This window comes from Sphaeramia orbicularis, chromosome 9, assembly GCF_902148855.1.
Source record: "Sphaeramia orbicularis chromosome 9, fSphaOr1.1, whole genome shotgun sequence".
NCBI lineage: Eukaryota > Metazoa > Chordata > Actinopteri > Kurtiformes > Apogonidae > Sphaeramia > Sphaeramia orbicularis.
This window is the reverse complement of record NC_043965.1, coordinates 55,428,260-55,446,478: the sequence shown is the minus strand read 5'-3', so window position 1 is coordinate 55,446,478 and position 18,219 is coordinate 55,428,260. Positions and strand designations below refer to the sequence as shown.

The following is an 18,219-nucleotide window of genomic DNA, read 5'->3' as shown; positions in this document are numbered from 1 at the left end:
AACAGTTCAGACTTTCCGGATCCAGATAGTGTGTCTACCAATATGGAGGTGGAAACAACAATCACATGACCAGTGACGTCAGCTGACAGTCCTCAATAGGAGCCCGGCAGGTCCAGCCCCTGTGGCTCTGCCTGTGGTGTGGGCTGGTTGTATTTCTCTGTGGGCTGGTTGTATTTCTCTGTGGGCTGGTTGTATTTCTCTGTGGGCTGGTTGTATTTCTCTGTGGGCTGGTTGTATTTCTCTGTGGGCTGGTTGTATTTCTCTGCTCCACTGGAGGTTTGATCCCCAGTGGACTGCTCAGTACCAATCCCATGAACCTCTGTGTATCCTGTCTGACTTTTTTTCTTTTTTTTTGTTGTTCTTCCTCCTCTTACTATCGCTCTACCACTGTTCTCCATTCACTCTGTCACTCCATGTCGGTGTCAACACCCCTCCTCTCTGTTCTTTCTGTCTAAAGATGGTGAGTATAGGAACAGCACACAAACCCAGATAAGAACGGTTGCTTTCTAAGAAGAATCCCCTCCTTTTTTTTTTTTTTTTTTTTCCTTTTTTTGGGTGCTTTCCTTTTCCCAGTCGTGCAGTGCTTTCTCTTAGTGTGTGTGAACTGCTAACCAACAAGTGCCTCAACAAATTTTAAATTTCTGCTGTGGCTTTTGTTGTTTTTGACAGCGAACACATCAGATTCCAATTATGTGGTGATGTTTCCACCATAAAGAAAGTACCATAAAGCAGTGTTTCCCAACCTTTTTGAACCACGGCACATATTTTACATTAGAAAAACCACACGGCACACCACCAAACAAAACTGTCACAAAAAGTATATTTATTGAAATATGATGTAAACCTGGTCTCACTGTACTTACAGTGTGAAACCTGGTTTAGTTGAACACAAAGCTGATATTCTTGCAGGAATTGAAGAAAGACACACACGAATCTTCCTCAACAGCTCTCAGTCTCTGTGTTTTTTGAGGGGGGGCACGTCCGGGGTGCACGGGCGACATTTTCACAGGGCGTTTGGAACAAGAAAGCTGAGAGGGGTGCGTCAGTGACCCCTTGGACGGACCCCTGGGTTGAGGTCCATTGTATAATAGTGTGGGAGGCATATCCCCCCCGCCCCAACCCGATACCCGGGGTTCATGGGTAACTCACTGATTTGCGCGTCACTAGTGATGGGGGGCCTTTATCAACAGAACACACCACATTGGGGCCAGTTCACTTTCACTTTTATTTTGCAAAGGGAAACAGGAGACTGTTGTTGTGGAATGGATGACTGGTGCGTGCAGTGGTGTGCTCAGTTACAGAACCCATCAGGTGGAACTGGCACAGTGGTCGGGAAACACTGCCATAAAGTACCTCTTTTTCTTTTCATCCCCTCCGTTTACGTACTTTTTTGATCTTTTACAGTTTTCTCCTGAATCTCTCTGGCACGTTTTCCCTGCGTTCGTTCTGTGTGTTGAACGTGTGAGCCCCCACCCCCACCCCACCCCACCCCCCACCCTGAATGTCAACCTGCATCCACACACTCAATGTCTACCACATCCTTCCTGTTTTTCTCTTCATTTTCCCATCTTTACATCCTTCTTTCTCTTTCCTTTCTTCCTGTCTGTCTATCATCCCTCTCTCTCTCTCTCTCTCTTTTCCCTCTCTCTCTCCATCCCTTCCTCCCTCTCTCTCTCTCTTTTCCCTCCCACAGACAGCAGTGACAGTGACTTGGAGTTGTCCACGGTGCGTCACCAGCCGGAGGGGCTGGACCAGCTGCAGGCTCAGACCAAGTTCACCAGGAAGGAGCTGCAGTCGCTCTACAGAGGCTTCAAGAACGTACGTCCTGATGCTTCTACAGCGCAACCAAAACAAAAAAACAAAGTCTTCATTGCTTTAGCGTTCTTTATATAGACTCATATTGTTCCCATCTCTGTCTTTCTTCTTGGTCTCGTGGGCAGGAGTGTCCCAGTGGACTGGTGGATGAGGAGACGTTCAAGTCCATCTATTCTCAGTTCTTTCCCCAAGGAGGTCAGACATTTACACTGCTTCTGTCTCTGTCTTTTGTTTGGTGCTTTAGACGACCTCCATTCTATGGAGAGTTTCAGAGGCAATCTCACAATGTTCCAACACATCTGAAACACACATGACATGAGCAGGGTAAGGGTTAGGGTTCAGGCTAGGGTTAGGGTTAGGGTTAGTGCAGGTGCAGCTGTATTTTCAATCATCTCTGTGGATCAAATGCTGGACCCCTGTAGACACCAGGTGTAAATGTAGCTGTCGTTGTTCATCTTTAAGCAAAAACACATTTGGGTGAACATTATCTTAGTAAAATACATTTGATCTAAGTCATGAGCGTTAGGGCTGGAAATGACCTGCTTCCAAACTGTCTGATCTAGCTATTGTTTTTTGGGTTTTTTTTATTGATCTCAGCATGGTTTCCTAACAGTTGCGCTCTATAAACCAATGAAACAATGAAACTCATCTCCAGTTTTATTTTTGTAGTAACATTTCACCAAAAAATTCATTTCAAAGCACTTTACATAGTAAAGTCAAAGACATTCCCTGGACACCTCAGGTCTACTGCTGCTCATGTAACCCTAACCCTGAGTTTAGGGTCTGTCCGCTGTGGGACTACCTTTGTCATAGGGTTAGGGTTAGGGTTAACCACAGAGCCAATCAGCTCCCTCCTTCTGCCCTGCATAGACTGGTAACCTGTCCCCCTGTGGACACAGTACTGTGGACAGAAGCATCAGCCATGCCATGGGCCTATCAGGGTCCAGGAAAAGGATCCGGGACCAGTTCTACTTCATATATGACCTCAGTACTGTGGCAACACCAGGCCAAGGAGTTCATGGAACAGCATCTCTGATTGGTTCTGTGGCTACAACATGTTCTTACTGCTTATTTTCACAGTACAAATGCTAATATTTGATTGGCTCTGTGGAAATAGACACACCCATATTTGGTGCCACAGTACTGTGGCAGTAGACATTGCCATAATGTAAACAGGAAAAAAAACTGTTAAAAAATGCAAGAAGAGGAGTCACGCTGGAAAAAAATAAAGTGTCCAGAATGAAGCCTTGAAGCTTCATTCCACAAAGAAACATGACACAAGGCTAACTGTGATGTCTGTAAGAGGATCATTTCATTTCAGGAAGGACATGTGGTGTTCTCTACAGGTTATCTCAGGGATGGCACTGTCACATTCCTGTTTGCTCAAACATTCCTTTTGACTCAAAGATGAACTGATTCTAATCAGTCAAAGGAAAATGTCACCGTGACAAAACATTTACTGACTCAAGAAATCAGTCGGTATTGATGACAACATTTCCTAGGATGAAATTATGACACAATGTTGAATTACCCACAAAATGTCAAAGGCCGACTCTGCTACGACATTTGACAAGTGACGAGTATTTGTCTTGTCAATGTTTAACAATAAACTCCTGTGAAAGTCAGTGTGAGTCATTTACATGCTGCTATAGAGACAACTTCTGCATCACTAACCACATTCCATCTAAACCAGGGCTGTCGGACTCATGTTAGTTCAGTTCCACATTCAGCTACATTTTTATCTGCAGTGGGCTGAACCAGACAAATAATAACATAATAATATATAAATAATGTCAACTCCAAAATTTTCTCTATGTTTTAGTGCGAATAAAGTGAAATTAAACAATGACAAATGTTTACATCTATAAACTATCCTTTCAAACAATGTGAGTAACATGAACAATCTGAAAAAATAAGTGTAATTTTAACAATATTGTGCCTCAGTTTATCATTTCCACATGTACATTAGAACCTCCAGATCACAGTGGATCTACAAACACACAAAACAATTAGTATCAGGCAGAATATTGTTAAAATTGTGCTTACTTCTCTTAAGACATTTTAGGTTGTTCATATTTGTTCAGGTTATTCACATTTTTTGCAAAATTATACTTTGTTTTAGTGTAAATACAAGAAAATATTTACATTTACAAAGAGACAAATTTGGAGTTGTCATTATTTCTATGTTATTATGATAGTATTTGACTGGTCTGACCCACTGGAGATTGAATTGGTCTGAATGTGGAACCTGAACTAAAATGATTGTTAATATCTTAGTGTAATTTTTGCATTTCACAAATTCATCCCCAGGGCCGGACTGGACCCTTTGGTGGGTCGGATTTGGCCCCCGGGCTGCATGTTTGACACTTGTGCTCTAGACTTGACTAGATGTTTTCATCTACAGTCTGAGGTTGGACAGAGGTTTCTGGATGGAAACTGGAATGGACTGGTTAGCAGACATATGCATCATTATTATTTTAAATAAAATTCCTTTTTATTGTCCCTGTGTTTGTGTACGTGCACACACAGCAGGCACTCAGGCCGTACAGCGACCAAATGCAGATCTAAAGCAGTACTGTGGTCAAAAGCACAGGCAGAGAATTACACCAGCACACTGGGAAACCAGAGGAAATGTTCAAGACAGGAGGAGGACGAGCAAACTGCCACCAAAAGGCCCTGGTCCAACTGGGAACCGAACTGAGGGTCTTTTCTCTGTGAATGAACAGTGCTATGCCAATAAGTAATATTTAGTTTGTCAGGTTTGTTATAAGTATAACAAACAGTTTGTTCTAAGTAAAGACTGACATCAAATATCAGACATCAAATATGATTCACAAAATACCGTTTATTAACAAATAGCAATAGTTTGTTACTGTTTCTGAAGTAAAAAAAAAACAAAAATAAAGTGTAAATCTAAGGGGAAACCAAAACTCAGCTGATGTGACTTGCTACTCTGGTTTTTGTCAGTCTAGTTCATTGGAGTTTTCATATGGGCTTTCATGTTTTCATTTGAATCTGTACTTATTGTTATATTTTATTTAATTTTAATTTGCCTAATGATCTTTTTGTGTGTTTTACTTGTTACAACAGCCTTGACTGAACTGTGTCTTTTTGCCCTGCTGACACAGATGCAACCACCTACGCTCACTTCCTGTTCAATGCCTTCGACATAGACAGGAACGGCTCCATCCGCTTCGAGGACTTCGTCATCGGACTCTCGGTGCTTCTCAGAGGCTCGGTCACCGAGAAGCTCAACTGGGCCTTTAACTTGTATGACATCAACAAGGATGGCTACATCACCAAAGAGGTAAAACCAGTTCTACTCATCTGCAAGAACCTTTGTCTGATCTGATCTGTCTGTGGTGATTTGGGTTAGGGTCAGTTCACTGAACCCCTGAAGGTCTTCCAGGCTCCTTATCATTGGATAACGCAGGCGTTGAGAGTCAACCACGACCTTGATCTGTCAGCTTTTGTTATTGCATGACTGGTGCTTTATTCCGTGTGTTTCCATGATAACTTTTCTTCCTGGTTTAATCCTCTTTTAACTGCGCTCTAAATTCTTCCTGGACATGTAAAGCCTTTATTCCGTTTGGACTTTATTCCTTCCATTCTGCACATGCTCAGTGTCTTGTCCTGTGGCAATGACGCACACATTCTGCGCTGGTGGAAGAATCTGCACTGCAGTCTAGTCTTCCCAAAGTGTTCCAGTGGAATATTCTGATGGGATCTACCAGCCTGGAAAACCCTGAAGGAACAGTTCAACACTGGCTTTGGATTCATTCATTTGTCCTGAACTAATGAGTTCCACAAGTGGGACAAACAGTTTGAACTGCAGCCCTTCTGTTAGCTTAGCTTAGCCTAGCTTAGCATAATGGCTTCATTCCTCTGGTCAGACGTAGCCAGGCTTTTAGAGGTGATTTGTAGTATTTTAGGAGTGATTTGGGTCAGTTCAGTTCTCCCTAATCATTCCTTTAGTCCGCTGGGGTCAATATGATCACAAACTGAGGCTCAGATCATGGTCATGTGACTTACTGCAGGAAGAAAATCTGGGAAATAAAAACTAATGCAAAGCTAAAACGCTAAAGCAAAGCTAATTTAGCGCATGCATCCCTTCTACAAAAAGATTTTCCAATTTCCGTCAACACAACAGTCCACAGATTGTATGAGTGCAGTAAGTCGCAGATCTAAAGAAATAATTAGAGAGAATCGGATATGACAAAATCACTGAGAAAAGACGACAAATCACCTTTAAAAAACTGGCTACGTGTGACCATGGAAATGCAGTGACTATGCTAAGCTAAGCTAACAGAAGGGCTAAGCTAAGCTAACAGAAGGGCTAAGCTAAGCTAACAGAAGGGCCACCAGAACAAGGCAACGTGAGCACTGCAGCACAAACCCTTCTGCTCACAGATCTACCTCATTAATACCTCATGTAAACCTTTATTCAGGTTTAACATTTCCATGGAAACAGAAGAGAAAATACTTTAGCTCCAAATTAATTTCTCCTGGAAAAATAAATTGGATTTAATAAACATCATGTAACCGTACCCAGTGTGTAAGTGTGAGAATGAATGTTTGTCTTTACATGTCAGAGCTGTGATGTAGCGCCAACACGTCCAGGGTGGACCCCACCTTCATCCATTTATTAGACTGTGCCACCCCACAACCCTCATGAGGACTAAACGCTTCAGAAAATGGATGGATGAATGCAACTGACAAACACAAATATAACACAAACACACACAAACACACACACACACACACACACACACACACACACACACACACACACATATAAGTCACACTGAAACATAATAGAGCACAAACACAGACCATATACCAGTAGAACATTCATCAGCAGGTCTAACATTCAGTCATTGTGTTATAGAAGTGTTTTTAGACACAGAGCAAAAGGAAACACACTTCTTTTGTTTTGTTGCTAGTAGGTGATCTGCCAGTTTGATGAACTGTCATGGTTGATCTGTGTTTTATTCACATAAACAGCTTTGTGAATGTTAACTCTAGTCACTCAGGAACAAACGTAAGGCTTCCAACGTCCTCTTCATGTTGCTCTGTTTAGGAGATGCTGGCCATTATGAAGTCCATCTATGACATGATGGGGCGCTACACTTATCCCTGTGTGAGGGATGAAGCTCCATCTGAACACGTGGACAAGTTTTTCCAGGTTTCCTTTCACACTCATAATAACTACCTTTAAATAAGACTGTGTTTTCATTTTCTGCGTCACAAACTACCCTGATCTTTTCTGCTTGTTTTCCTGCTGTTTTCTTCCAATGAAAGAAAATGGACAGAAACCGAGATGGTGTGGTGACCATTGAAGAGTTCATTGAAACTTGTCAGAAGGTGATTCCCACTCTCACACACAGACACACAACAGCTTAGCCATCAGCACAAGTTCTGCACAGCATGTTCAGGCTCTTTTCTTGAGTATTTCCCAGTATTTCCAGTCACCTCCACAGTCTGACACTCTGTCTGAGCTCTCTCACTTACTTTGATCTTGGTAAACTGTATAATATTTGGTAACAAACATAACCTCGATCTAGGCCCTAGATTGTTTTTCATTTCATTTTTGAGTGACTCAGCAAATACATGATAAAATAGCTGTGCTTGCGCTAGGAAAATGAAAGATCCAGCCGCTGTGGCTACATTAGTAGAAATGAGTGTAGCCACAAAAAGCCACAGCCAGTCTGAGTCCAGTCTGGTCCAGTCTGAGTCCAGTCTGGTCCAGTCTGAGTCCAGTCTGAGTCCAGTCTGGTCCAGTCTGAGTCCAGTCTGGTCCAGTCTGAGTCCAGTCTGAGTCCAGTCTGAGTCCAGTCTGGTCCAGTCTGAGTCCAGTCTGGTCCAGTCTGAGTCCAGTCTGGTCCAGTCTGGTCCAGTCTGAGTCCAGTCTGGTCCAGTCTGAGTCCAGTCTGGTCCAGTCTGAGTCCAGTCTGAGTCCAGTCTGGTCCAGTCTGAGTCCAGTCTGAGTCCAGTCTGAGTCCAGTCTGAGTCCAGTCTGAGTCCAGTCTGAGTCCAGTCTGGTCCAGTCTGAGTCCAGTCTGAGTCCAGTCTGGTCCAGTCTGAGTCCAGTCTGGTCCAGTCTGGTCCAGTCTGAGTCCAGTCTGGTCCAGTCTGAGTCCAGTCTGGTCCAGTCTGAGTCCAGTCTGAGTCCAGTCTGGTCCAGTCTGAGTCCAGTCTGGTCCAGTCTGAGTCCAGTCTGGTCCAGTCTGAGTCCAGTCTGAGTCCAGTCTGGTCCAGTCTGGTCCAGTCTGAGTCCAGTCTGGTCCAGTCTGAGTCCAGTCTGAGTCCAGTCTGGTCCAGTCTGAGTCCAGTCTGGTCCAGTCTGGTCCAGTCTGAGTCCAGTCTGGTCCAGTCTGAGTCCAGTCTGAGTCCAGTCTGGTCCAGTCTGGGTCTAGTCTGGTCCAGTCTGGGTCTAGTCTGGGTCCAGTCTGGTCCAGTCTGAGTCCAGTCTGGTCCAGTTTGGGTCCAGTCTGGGTCTACTCTGGGTCCAGTCTGGTCCAGTCTGGGTCTAGTCTGGGTCTAGTCTGGGTCCAGTCTGGTCCAGTCTGAGTCCAGTCTGGTCCAGTTTGGGTCCAGTCCGGGTCTACTCTGGGTCCAGTCTGGTCCAGTCTGGGTCTAGTCTGGGTCCAGTCTGGTCCAGTTTTGGTCCAGTTTGGGTCCAGTCTGGATCCAGTCTGGTCCAGTTTGGGTCCAGTCTGGGTCCAGTCTGGGTCCAGTCTGGTCCAGTCTGGGTCTAGTCTGGTCCAGTCTGGGTCTAGTCTGGGTCCAGTCTGGTCCAGTCTGGGTCCAGTCTGGGTCTAGTCTGGTCCAGTCTGGGTCTAGTCTGGGTCCAATCTGGGTCTAGTCTGGTCCAGTCTGGGTCTAGTCTGGGTCCAGTCTGGGTCTAGTCTGGGTCCAGTCTGGGTCTAGTCTGGTCCAGTTTGGGTCCAGTCTGGGTCTACTCTGGGTCCAGTCTGGGTCCAGTCTGGGTCCAGTCTGGGTCCAGTCTGGGTCTAGTCTGGTCCAGTTTGGGTCCAGTCTGGGTCTACTCTGGGTCCAGTCTGGGTCCAGTCTGGGTCCAGTCTGGGTCCAGTCTGGGTCCAGTCTGGGTCTAGTCTGGTCCAGTCTGGGTCTACTCTGGGTCCAGTCTGGGTCCAGTCTGGGTCCAGTCTGGGTCCCTGCAGCGGGGCGCATAGCGGACCGCAGTGACAGGCATAGCTCCCCTGGGAAATTTGGGACAAATGAAGCCTTTTTCCTGCATTCTCGTGCATTTTGAGCTTAAAAATCTGTTCAATCTGGCTTCAGTTTCATACAAAAAAAAAAAAAAAATCATAAAAAATTAACTTAAGTTAACATTTTCATCTAAACTATTTTTTTTTCTAATCTAATGTATAACAAAACAATAAATGATAGACTTATAAATACAATTATTCTGACCACTGATGTTCATGAGATTCAATATGAGATTCAATATAAAAAAAATTTACCAATGAGACAGGATTTATCATAAAGTCATTTGGTAATTAAATATGGACAGATATGGACTCTTGAAATTATTTTATTTAGACTAGAAAGTCCTCCTGCCCAGACTAGAATGGACATGGACTGATTATTAATTAAAACTTAGATATCTCACATAATTGACTTCTTTTCAACCATTTGACTTTTGAGTACTTGCCGATACCGAGTACTGATCCTAGTCCTTAATAATCCCATTCCAGCTGTTAGTTCCTTTTGTAAATGTGCTTTATTGTCGTTGTCATTAGTCTGACTGGAACAAAGTGCTGCTACTGACATTTAATGTGTTGGAATGAGCGTTTGTCAGTTAATCCACCAGGGGGCGCCGCTCTGAATTAACCATACTGGACAAATACCACAAAGAAGAGGAAAGTTTAATGAAGAAGAAGAAAGTCAGTAATAACACACCTGTAGACAGAGGGAACACTACTGTGATACTAATACTGCAGCGTTTTCTCTGGTAAGGTTTAAAAGTTTAGCTTCAGCAGGAAGAGAAAAGAGAAATGAAACAGAAGTTTGGTTTTCACTTCCACTGGCGGTGGTCTGCACCGCTCCGTACCCCCATAGTATTATCAGTAGGATGTAAACCAGCCCAGCCCTGGGTAGTTGTCCTAAACGTGTCAGTAGGTTTTCTCTAACTCTCTCAGTGGTTCTTTGAACAGATCCTCTACCTCCTCGGTTCCGCTGGTATTCTCTGTCTGCGTACTCATCCTCCATCAGCTGGAAAACAGATGGAATGTACGCAGAGGATGGACAGAACGCTGCGTCTGTATCTGTTTTCACTTCCGCTGGTGGTGGTCTGCACCGCTCCGTGCTTTCAGCAGATGTTGTACGTGATGAAATGAATGAGCGGTGACTTCCCACAAGTGACGTGTGCAGTGTGAATTCATAAAAAATCGGAAACGTTCGGGTGAGTTGGAGCGCTCTCGGCAGCGCTCTTCAGTAGCGGAGACCGTATTTGTTCTTTTCCTTGGTTATCGCTGGGACATTTTCAATCACAGATGTAAGTTGGTTGATTTTACTCAAAAATACCTTGGCCACTGTGGCTACATGGATTGAAAACAACTTCACCAACCAGGAAAATGCATCGCCAATGGTGATGTGGCGATAGGCTAGTGCAAGCCTAGAGATAGTGATAGAGGACTAACATTTAAGGAAACTAAATGATGGTTTAACAGAAGCACGTGGCACTGAATAAAGTCATTATGCACTGTCTCTGATATTTACTCACCACTGGTCTCATCATTCTGACTGTGTGATCTCATGACTGTGTGGAAAGTTCAGCAGTTATCAATCATCAGCACATGTAATCTGTATTAAAACAACAAAAAGTTAATTTTGACATGAGAAATATTAACCCTTTCATGCATAGTGGTCACTACAGTGGACAGTTCTTCTCCAGCTGTTCTCTTGTATATTCATAGGTTTTGTTGTTTTAGTTCCATATCAGCCAACACAGTGGACACTAATGCATCATGTAACTTTGCTGTTCTTGATAAACCTGATCTGCAGTAACATGTTTGAGTGTAAATCAATTGTTATTAGACTGTAATTATCATTTTTTTCTTTAACAAAATGTTTTTTTTGTATATTATCTCCATGAAGTGAGTAATGACTAGCATTAGAGTAGGTTTAAATATGAGAAAACATCAGATTAGCAGCATTAAAAGTGTTTATATGTCATAGTTTTCACTGTATATCAGTAAATACGTGTTTCTTTGCTTCAAAAATTAAACGCATCGTATCCATTTGAGTGGACATTTTTGCAGCTCCATGAAAAATAGGTTCATAAAAAAATGTCGATTGCTTTTTTTTTCATGCCTAAAGAGGAATAAAAACAGGGGGGAAAAATCATGATTAAGGTTCTCATAATTCATGCATGAAAGGGTTAAAATAAAAACAAACAAATACCGAAATGCAATAAAAAGAGATGTTTCTGGTCATCTAGTGTAGTAGATTTTAGAAAAGATGTAGTACCTTTGATCTTATTTTTGTCACTGACTCTAAATGCCACATAAACCCAGTGCTACACTGGACAGATAAGATGCATCTCTGTTCATTTGTTTTATTGTAGTGCTACTTCAACTTTATATTGATATTTGTAAAAAAAATAAATAAATAAATAAATAATCTGGAATGCCCACGAATGAAAACTAGACTAAAATGTTCAGTATGTACAATTCACACATGTTTGTGTTGGGAGTCTGTGCAGTGCTGGGATTCAATAGTTTGTTGGTGTTAGACACTGGAGAACTGGAGAACAAGTGTAGGGATGTTTTTGGAAAAACAGATGTGAGTCCTCTGCACACAGTTGAAATGTGTGCACAGGCATTAGCTCAGACATGGAGTTAGCCAACACCAACAGACAGCCAGCATCCAGCACAAAACAGACTCCAACACAAACTTCCCGTATGCACACAGGCACAAACAAGTGTAGAACCGTGAACCTTTAAGGAAAGTAAAGAGCAGCAGCAGTAGACACTGGAAGGCAGGGCTCTCAAACTCCTGTTCTTTCAGGTTCCACATTCAGCCCAATTTGATCTGCAGTGGACCCAACCAATAAAATAAGAACAGAATAACCTGTAAATAATGTAAATAATGACAACTGACAATTTTTGTCTTTGTTTTAGGGGGAAAAAAAACATTAAATTATGAAAATACTTACTTTTATGAACTATCCAAACAAAAAAGATGTGAATAACCTGAAAAAATTAAATTTCTTAAGAAAAATCAGTGTAATTTTCTCAGTCTTCTTCCTCCACTTCTCATTAGTCCATGTGCATTCTGGATCAGATCTCCAAAGACACTAAACACTGAGGAACAGGAAGAAAAGAGTTCAAACTGGACTGAATTTAATACAGACATTTCAGGTTGGGCGCATTTGTTCAGGTTAGTCACATTTTATTGGTACAGGAGAGTTTGGAAATGGAAATATTTTCATAATTTAATGTGATTTTTTGCACTAAAACAAAGACAAACATTTGACGTTGTCATTATTTACGAACATAATGTAATTTTTTTTTTTTTTTCACATCAAACCGAGAAGAAAATCTGCAGTCATTCTTTTTTGTTGGTTCTTCTGCTGTTATTATTTGACTGTAGATCAGATTGGGGGCGGCTGTGGCTCAGGTGGTAGAGCGGGTCATCCAATAACCGAAGGGTTGGCAGTTTGAATCCCGCTTTGTCCTAGTCAGTCCGTTGTGTCCTTGGGCAAGACACTTCACCCTCCTTGCCTCCAGTGCCACTCACACTGGTGTATGAATGTTTGGTGGTGGTGGGAGGGGCCGGAGGCGCAAATTGGCCGCCACGCTTCTGTCAGTCTGCCCCCCCCCAGGGCAACTGTGGATACAGGTGTAGTTTACCACCACCAGAGGGAGAATGTGAGAGCGAATGAAGAATGGGTCAATAATGTGAAGTGCTTTGGGTGTCTAGAAAAGCACTATATAAATCCAATCCATCATTATTATTATTATTATTATTATTATTATTATTATTATTATTATTATTATTTTTATTATTATCATTATTATTATTATTATTATTATTATTATTATTATTATTATTATTATTATTATTTTTATTATTATCATTATTATTATTATTATTATTATTATTATTATTATTATTATTATTGGTCTGAATGTGGAACCTGAACTAAAATGAGTTCCACAGCCTTGACTGGAATTTTTACACTTTGTAAATTCATCCCACGGGCCGGATTGGAACCTTTGGCGAGCTGCATTTGGGACCCGGGACGCATGTTTGAGACCCCTGTTGTAAGTGGAATTATGAGGTGAATAATCTTCTATTTCTAGTTCTTCTTTTTTAATACCTTTATGGAAAACTCTGCATTTCTTTCAGTTGGTGTCCTGCTGAGAAGTTATCATTTGCATGTTTCTAACTTTAAGACTGGAAATCTTCAAACCGTTATGGTCATTAATAACTTGAAGGCTCTCGTCGTCATTTGTTCATTTCTAACCTAGTGAACAAAAAGCTCCAGTGTACAACATACGACCCAGTCTTTACAGAACCGCACAAGAACGTGTCAGTTTTATATGTGCAGTAGGGATGCAACGGTACTGGGGAAAACCGTGGACTCAACGCACATCAGAGTCCTGCACAGGTCCACCCCTTTTCCAAAGCCCCACCCACCTGCACCTGTGTACATTAGACCCACAACCCTACCCCACCTGTGATTAAACACACTGTCTACACACTAACTCACTTTGAAGTACACATGGACCTGACCCGGTGCAGGACTCTGACTCATAGACAATACTCCGTGTGTTTCCATGACAACTTTTCTTCCTGGTTTAATCTGATTAAAGGTTCGATCCTATTTCAGATGTCCATGTAAACACCTTATTCCAGTTGAAAAAGAAAAGTTGGGATTAAATTTAAACCCGATTAAAGTCACTGCCTCCCCCTTGAACTGGCACCTTATCATGGTGGGGGAGTTTGAGTGCCCAAATGATCCTAGGAGCTATGTTGTCGGGGGCTTTATGCCCCTGGTAGGGTCTCCCAAGGCCAACAGGTCCTGGGTGACGAGCCAGACTAAGAGCAGTTCAGAAGGCCTTATGAAAATTAAACAACAGAAGAACATGTCGTCGCCCGGTATGGCGCAGCCGGGGCCCCACCCTAGAGCCAGGCCTGGGGTTGGGGCTCGAATGTGAGCGCCTGGTGGCCAGGCCTATGCCCACGGGGTCCGGCCAGGCCCGCCCTCCGGTGGACCCACCACCCACAGAGGGAATCGTAGGGGCTTGGCGCTATGTGGATTGGGTGGCAGTCGACGGCAGGGGGCTCGACGACCCGATCCCCGGATGCAGAGTCTGGCTCTTGGGACATGGAATGTCACTTCGCTGGGAGGGAAGGAGCTGGAGCTTGTGAGGGAGGTCGAGAGATACCGTCTAGATGTAGTCAGGCTCACCTCCACACACAGCTTGGGCTCTGGAACCCAACCCCTCGAAAGGGGCTGGACTCTCCACTTCTCTGGCGTTGCCCGCAGTGAGAGGCAGCAGGCTGGTGTGGGCTTGCTCATAGCCCCTCAGCTCAGCCGCCATGTGTTGGAGTTCACCCCGGTGGACGAGAGGGTGGCGTCCCTACGCCTTCGGGTGCCTCACTGTTGTCTGGGCCTACGGGCCCAACAGCAGTGCAGAGTACCCAGCCTTCTTGGAGTCCCTGGGAGGGGTGCTGGATGGTGCTCCGACTGGGGACGCCATTGTTCTCCTGGGTGACTTCAATGCCCACGTGGGCAACGACAGTGAGACCTGGAGGGGGGTGATGGTGTACTTGTACTCGTACTCATAAAAGTAATCAGATACAACTGCACCAATACCACTTGTGTCCGTGTGACATTCCCAGTTCAGTGCAGCAGGTACGAGGAGGAGGAATAATGTGTGTGAGTGTGAAGAGTGTGGAGATGGAACCAAATAAATGAGGCTGATCAAAGTAAGGCTGACTGACTGTACCGTTCAGACACAGACAGATACAGATGCAGCCTTCTGTCTGTAATCTGAGTACATTCCATCTGTTTTCCAGCTGATGGAGGATGAGTACAGACAGAGAATACCAGCGGAACTGAGGAGGTAGAGGATCTGTTCAAAGAGAAAAACTACTGACACGTTTAGGACAACTACCCAGGGCTGGGCTGGTTTCCATCCTACTGATAATACTATGGGGGTATGTAGCGGTGCAGACCACCGCCAGCGGAAGTGAAAACCAAACTTCTGTTTCATTTCTCTTTTCTCTTCCTGCTGAAGCTAAACTTTTAAACCTTACCAGAGAAAACGCTGTAACATTAGTATCACAGTAGTGTTCCCTCTGTCGTCTACAGGTTTGGTATTACTGACTTTCTTCTTCTTCTCATTACACTTTCCTCTTCTTCGTGGTATTTGTCCAGTATGTTTAATTCAGAGCGGCACCCCCTGGTGGATTAATTGTCAAACGCTCATTCCAACACATTAAATGTCAGTAGCAGCACTTTGTTCCAGTCAGACTGATGACAACGACAATAAAGCACATTTACAAAAGGAACTAACAACTGGAATGGGATTATTAAGGACTCGTATCGGTACTCGGTATCGGCAAGTACTCAAGTGTAAGTACTTGTACTTGTACTCGGTCTGGAAAAAAGTGGTATCGGTGCATCCCTAATTATTTTTATAAATTGATATTGTACTTATTACATGGAACAGTCATTTTTTTTCATCTGATTCAGTAAATTCCGATAACTTGCCTTAACTGGTCTCTCAGGTCGCTGCTGCTTTTATCCTGCACTCTAACTCTAATTAACATCTGCTTTAAGCTGTGGTTTACTTCAGACTTTTGTTTACAGTTGTTTTCCTTCTTCTTCTAGGATGAGAACATCATGAACTCCATGCAGCTGTTTGAGAATGTGATCTAAGGACATGAGCTCTCATCAGCTGATGCACACACACACACACACCACACCAAACTGACACCCTGACACCTTCCGTAGGTACTGTAAACATACAGGAACTAGTCCTTCTGTTCCTCGCTGCGCTCCTTTAGCTATGTCTTCTTGAAACTGCTTCTGAATCAACAGGACTGCTGACAACAGAAGAAGCAGAAGAGCTTCCTGAGTCCACTTCCTCTGTGTCTGCTGTGTTTTCGTGTCCTCAGCGGAGCAGGAGAATAGCTCCATCTACTTTTATCCTCACATACACAGGGATCAACAACAAATGAGTGTGGCAGGTGGAGGAGATTGTCACGGTCAGTCCTCTAACCTGGACACACAGACAGTAGCTTTAATCACACCTCACATTGCACACATTCATGCATACATTCTGCTCAGATCCTCCTGAGACCCAGCAGTGCATTATTGTCCTCTGTAGTGGACCAGAGTTTCACAGCTTCAATAAACAGAGTCCACTGAAAAGGACGTTATATAAAGAACACATTTAAATAAAAAAATATACCTGAAAAAACTATTGCATCATGCTGTTTCCAATTATTTCATGTAAAACGGTGAAAATGTTTCCTTACTGGGTCTCCGGAGGATATTCATTTACATAAACACAACGCGCACTCAGACCTGCTGTTTCTCAGAGTTTTTAGAGCAATGGACAAAGTAAAAGCAGTGAAGTTTAGCACGAAAAATTCACTGTGGCACAAAAGAAAAAAAGAATTGAACTAAAGCATGTTTGTCATCAAAAATGTGATGTGGAATTAGCTTGCACTACAATTTTATGACTATGTATTATATGCGCCTCAAGTAAAGGCAGTGTAGATACCTGCGGCTGACACACCACTGATGGCAGCAGTGTGTATGTACTGTATATATGTATAGTTAGAGTCACACACACTTTCCTGTTGTACTGGTCTCATCTGTGCAACACTAGGCAATGCTAGGGCCACACCTATCCAACAGAATGTTAAGACATATCTGTGTTCATTGATTAAGATATGAGTTAAGTATTAGTTTGGTTCATCACAGAAATGAAAGGACAAATGTTTCTTTTCTGTTTTTTCGTTTTGTATTTTCTATATTTGAACTTATATCTGGGTAAAGTGAGCTGTATATTACTGTGAAGAATCAAAAGGACTGTTAAAAAGTGCATTCCTATGCTGAATTAAGGCTTTATCTCAGTTCTTTGGTATCTACTAGCATGCTGACTCTTTAAGTGCCACAGTATTATCTACAGTAGGACCTTTGTGATGTCAGTTCAATAAAGATGCTGTGAAAAAATGGCCACTTCTCCTTTTCTGACTAAATTAAATTAAATTAAATTAAGAAACTTTAAGATTATGTTTTGTGACCGAAGCATTTTATGATTCAATAGCCACAACATGCTTCACTCACTGAGCTGAAGTTATACATCTGATAACTTTTTTTTTTTTTTTGTGCTTTATTTTTTGTTTTAATATAAGATCCAAAACAAACAGAAACACAGTCACAGGTCCATTCAGACATTTACAGACTGTTTACTATCCACAGATTGAATGAAAAGGTCCCATTTTTTCCAGTACTTCACACCCTTGTGCTGTTGTAGGCAGAGATTGTATGTCATCATTTCCATTAAATGGTTTTGGTTGACAGTTTTTATCACCAAAGAGACTGAGGGAGGGTCCTTTTTAAGCCAATATTTGGTGATGGCTTTTTTGGCTGCGGCAAGCAGTATTCTAAATAGATAATATGTCACTTTCCCATAATTCCTCTGGGGGAATGCTAAAAAACAAAGTAGCCAATGACATGTGAAAATGAACACCAAAAACTGAACACATCAGTTTGATCATCTCTCCCCAAAAGCCACCAACACCAGGACAGGAGCAGAACACGTGTGTGATCTGCCTCCAGTGGACCACACTCCCTCCAGCAGGAAAAATGAACTCCAGAAAACTGTGATTTTCATGCAGGTGGAATAAAGAAACGGGCCAGACATTTCCAACAAAAACCCCTCCATGATTGTGAGTTTGTAGTCCAGTTTGGAGACTTCCATCCCTCTGGTCAGATTTGATGTTTCCTCATGCAGGTCCCTCTCCCATTGAGTTTTTTTTGCGTGAGAATATATCTCATTGTCTTTTGAATTCAAAGCTGTATAAATTTAACCAATGATGTTTTTGTTCCTGGAACCTTTACAGGCGTCCACCAGTATCTGAATTAGGTGAGAGGGAGTCTCTGTCATAGAACTTTGTATTTCCTTTACAAAGTAATCACGGAGTTGGAGTTATCTGAAAAAGTCATGTTTACCAAGTCCAAATTTGAGAGTAAGATTTTGAAAGCTGTCCATCTGTCCTTTGGAAAGTATCCTGCAGAAAACAGTTAACATCTGATAACTTTTAATGTTGTTTCGTCACATCTTACAAAACAGAAGACCCCCTGTATGTTTAACAATGTTCAACTCATTCAGGCCAAATGTTACATGT

General features: G+C 42.8%; 1 protein-coding gene across 3 annotated transcripts in view; it reads left to right on the top strand.

Moving 5' to 3' along the window:
- Positions 1–17,043, top strand: part of kcnip3a (Kv channel interacting protein 3a, calsenilin) — a 163,568-nt gene extending 146,525 nt beyond the window's left edge. For all 3 annotated transcript variants that reach the window (XM_030143340.1, XM_030143339.1, XM_030143341.1), the window contains 6 exons: positions 1,694–1,818; positions 1,941–2,010; positions 4,944–5,122; positions 6,896–7,000; positions 7,117–7,179; positions 15,689–17,043. In XM_030143340.1, coding sequence (XP_029999200.1) covers positions 1,694–1,818; positions 1,941–2,010; positions 4,944–5,122; positions 6,896–7,000; positions 7,117–7,179; positions 15,689–15,736 — 590 coding nt within the window. In that variant the 3' untranslated portion in view covers positions 15,737–17,043. The remainder of the gene's footprint in view (positions 1–1,693; positions 1,819–1,940; positions 2,011–4,943; positions 5,123–6,895; positions 7,001–7,116; positions 7,180–15,688) is intronic.
- The last annotated feature ends 1,176 nt before the right edge of the window (positions 17,044–18,219 follow it).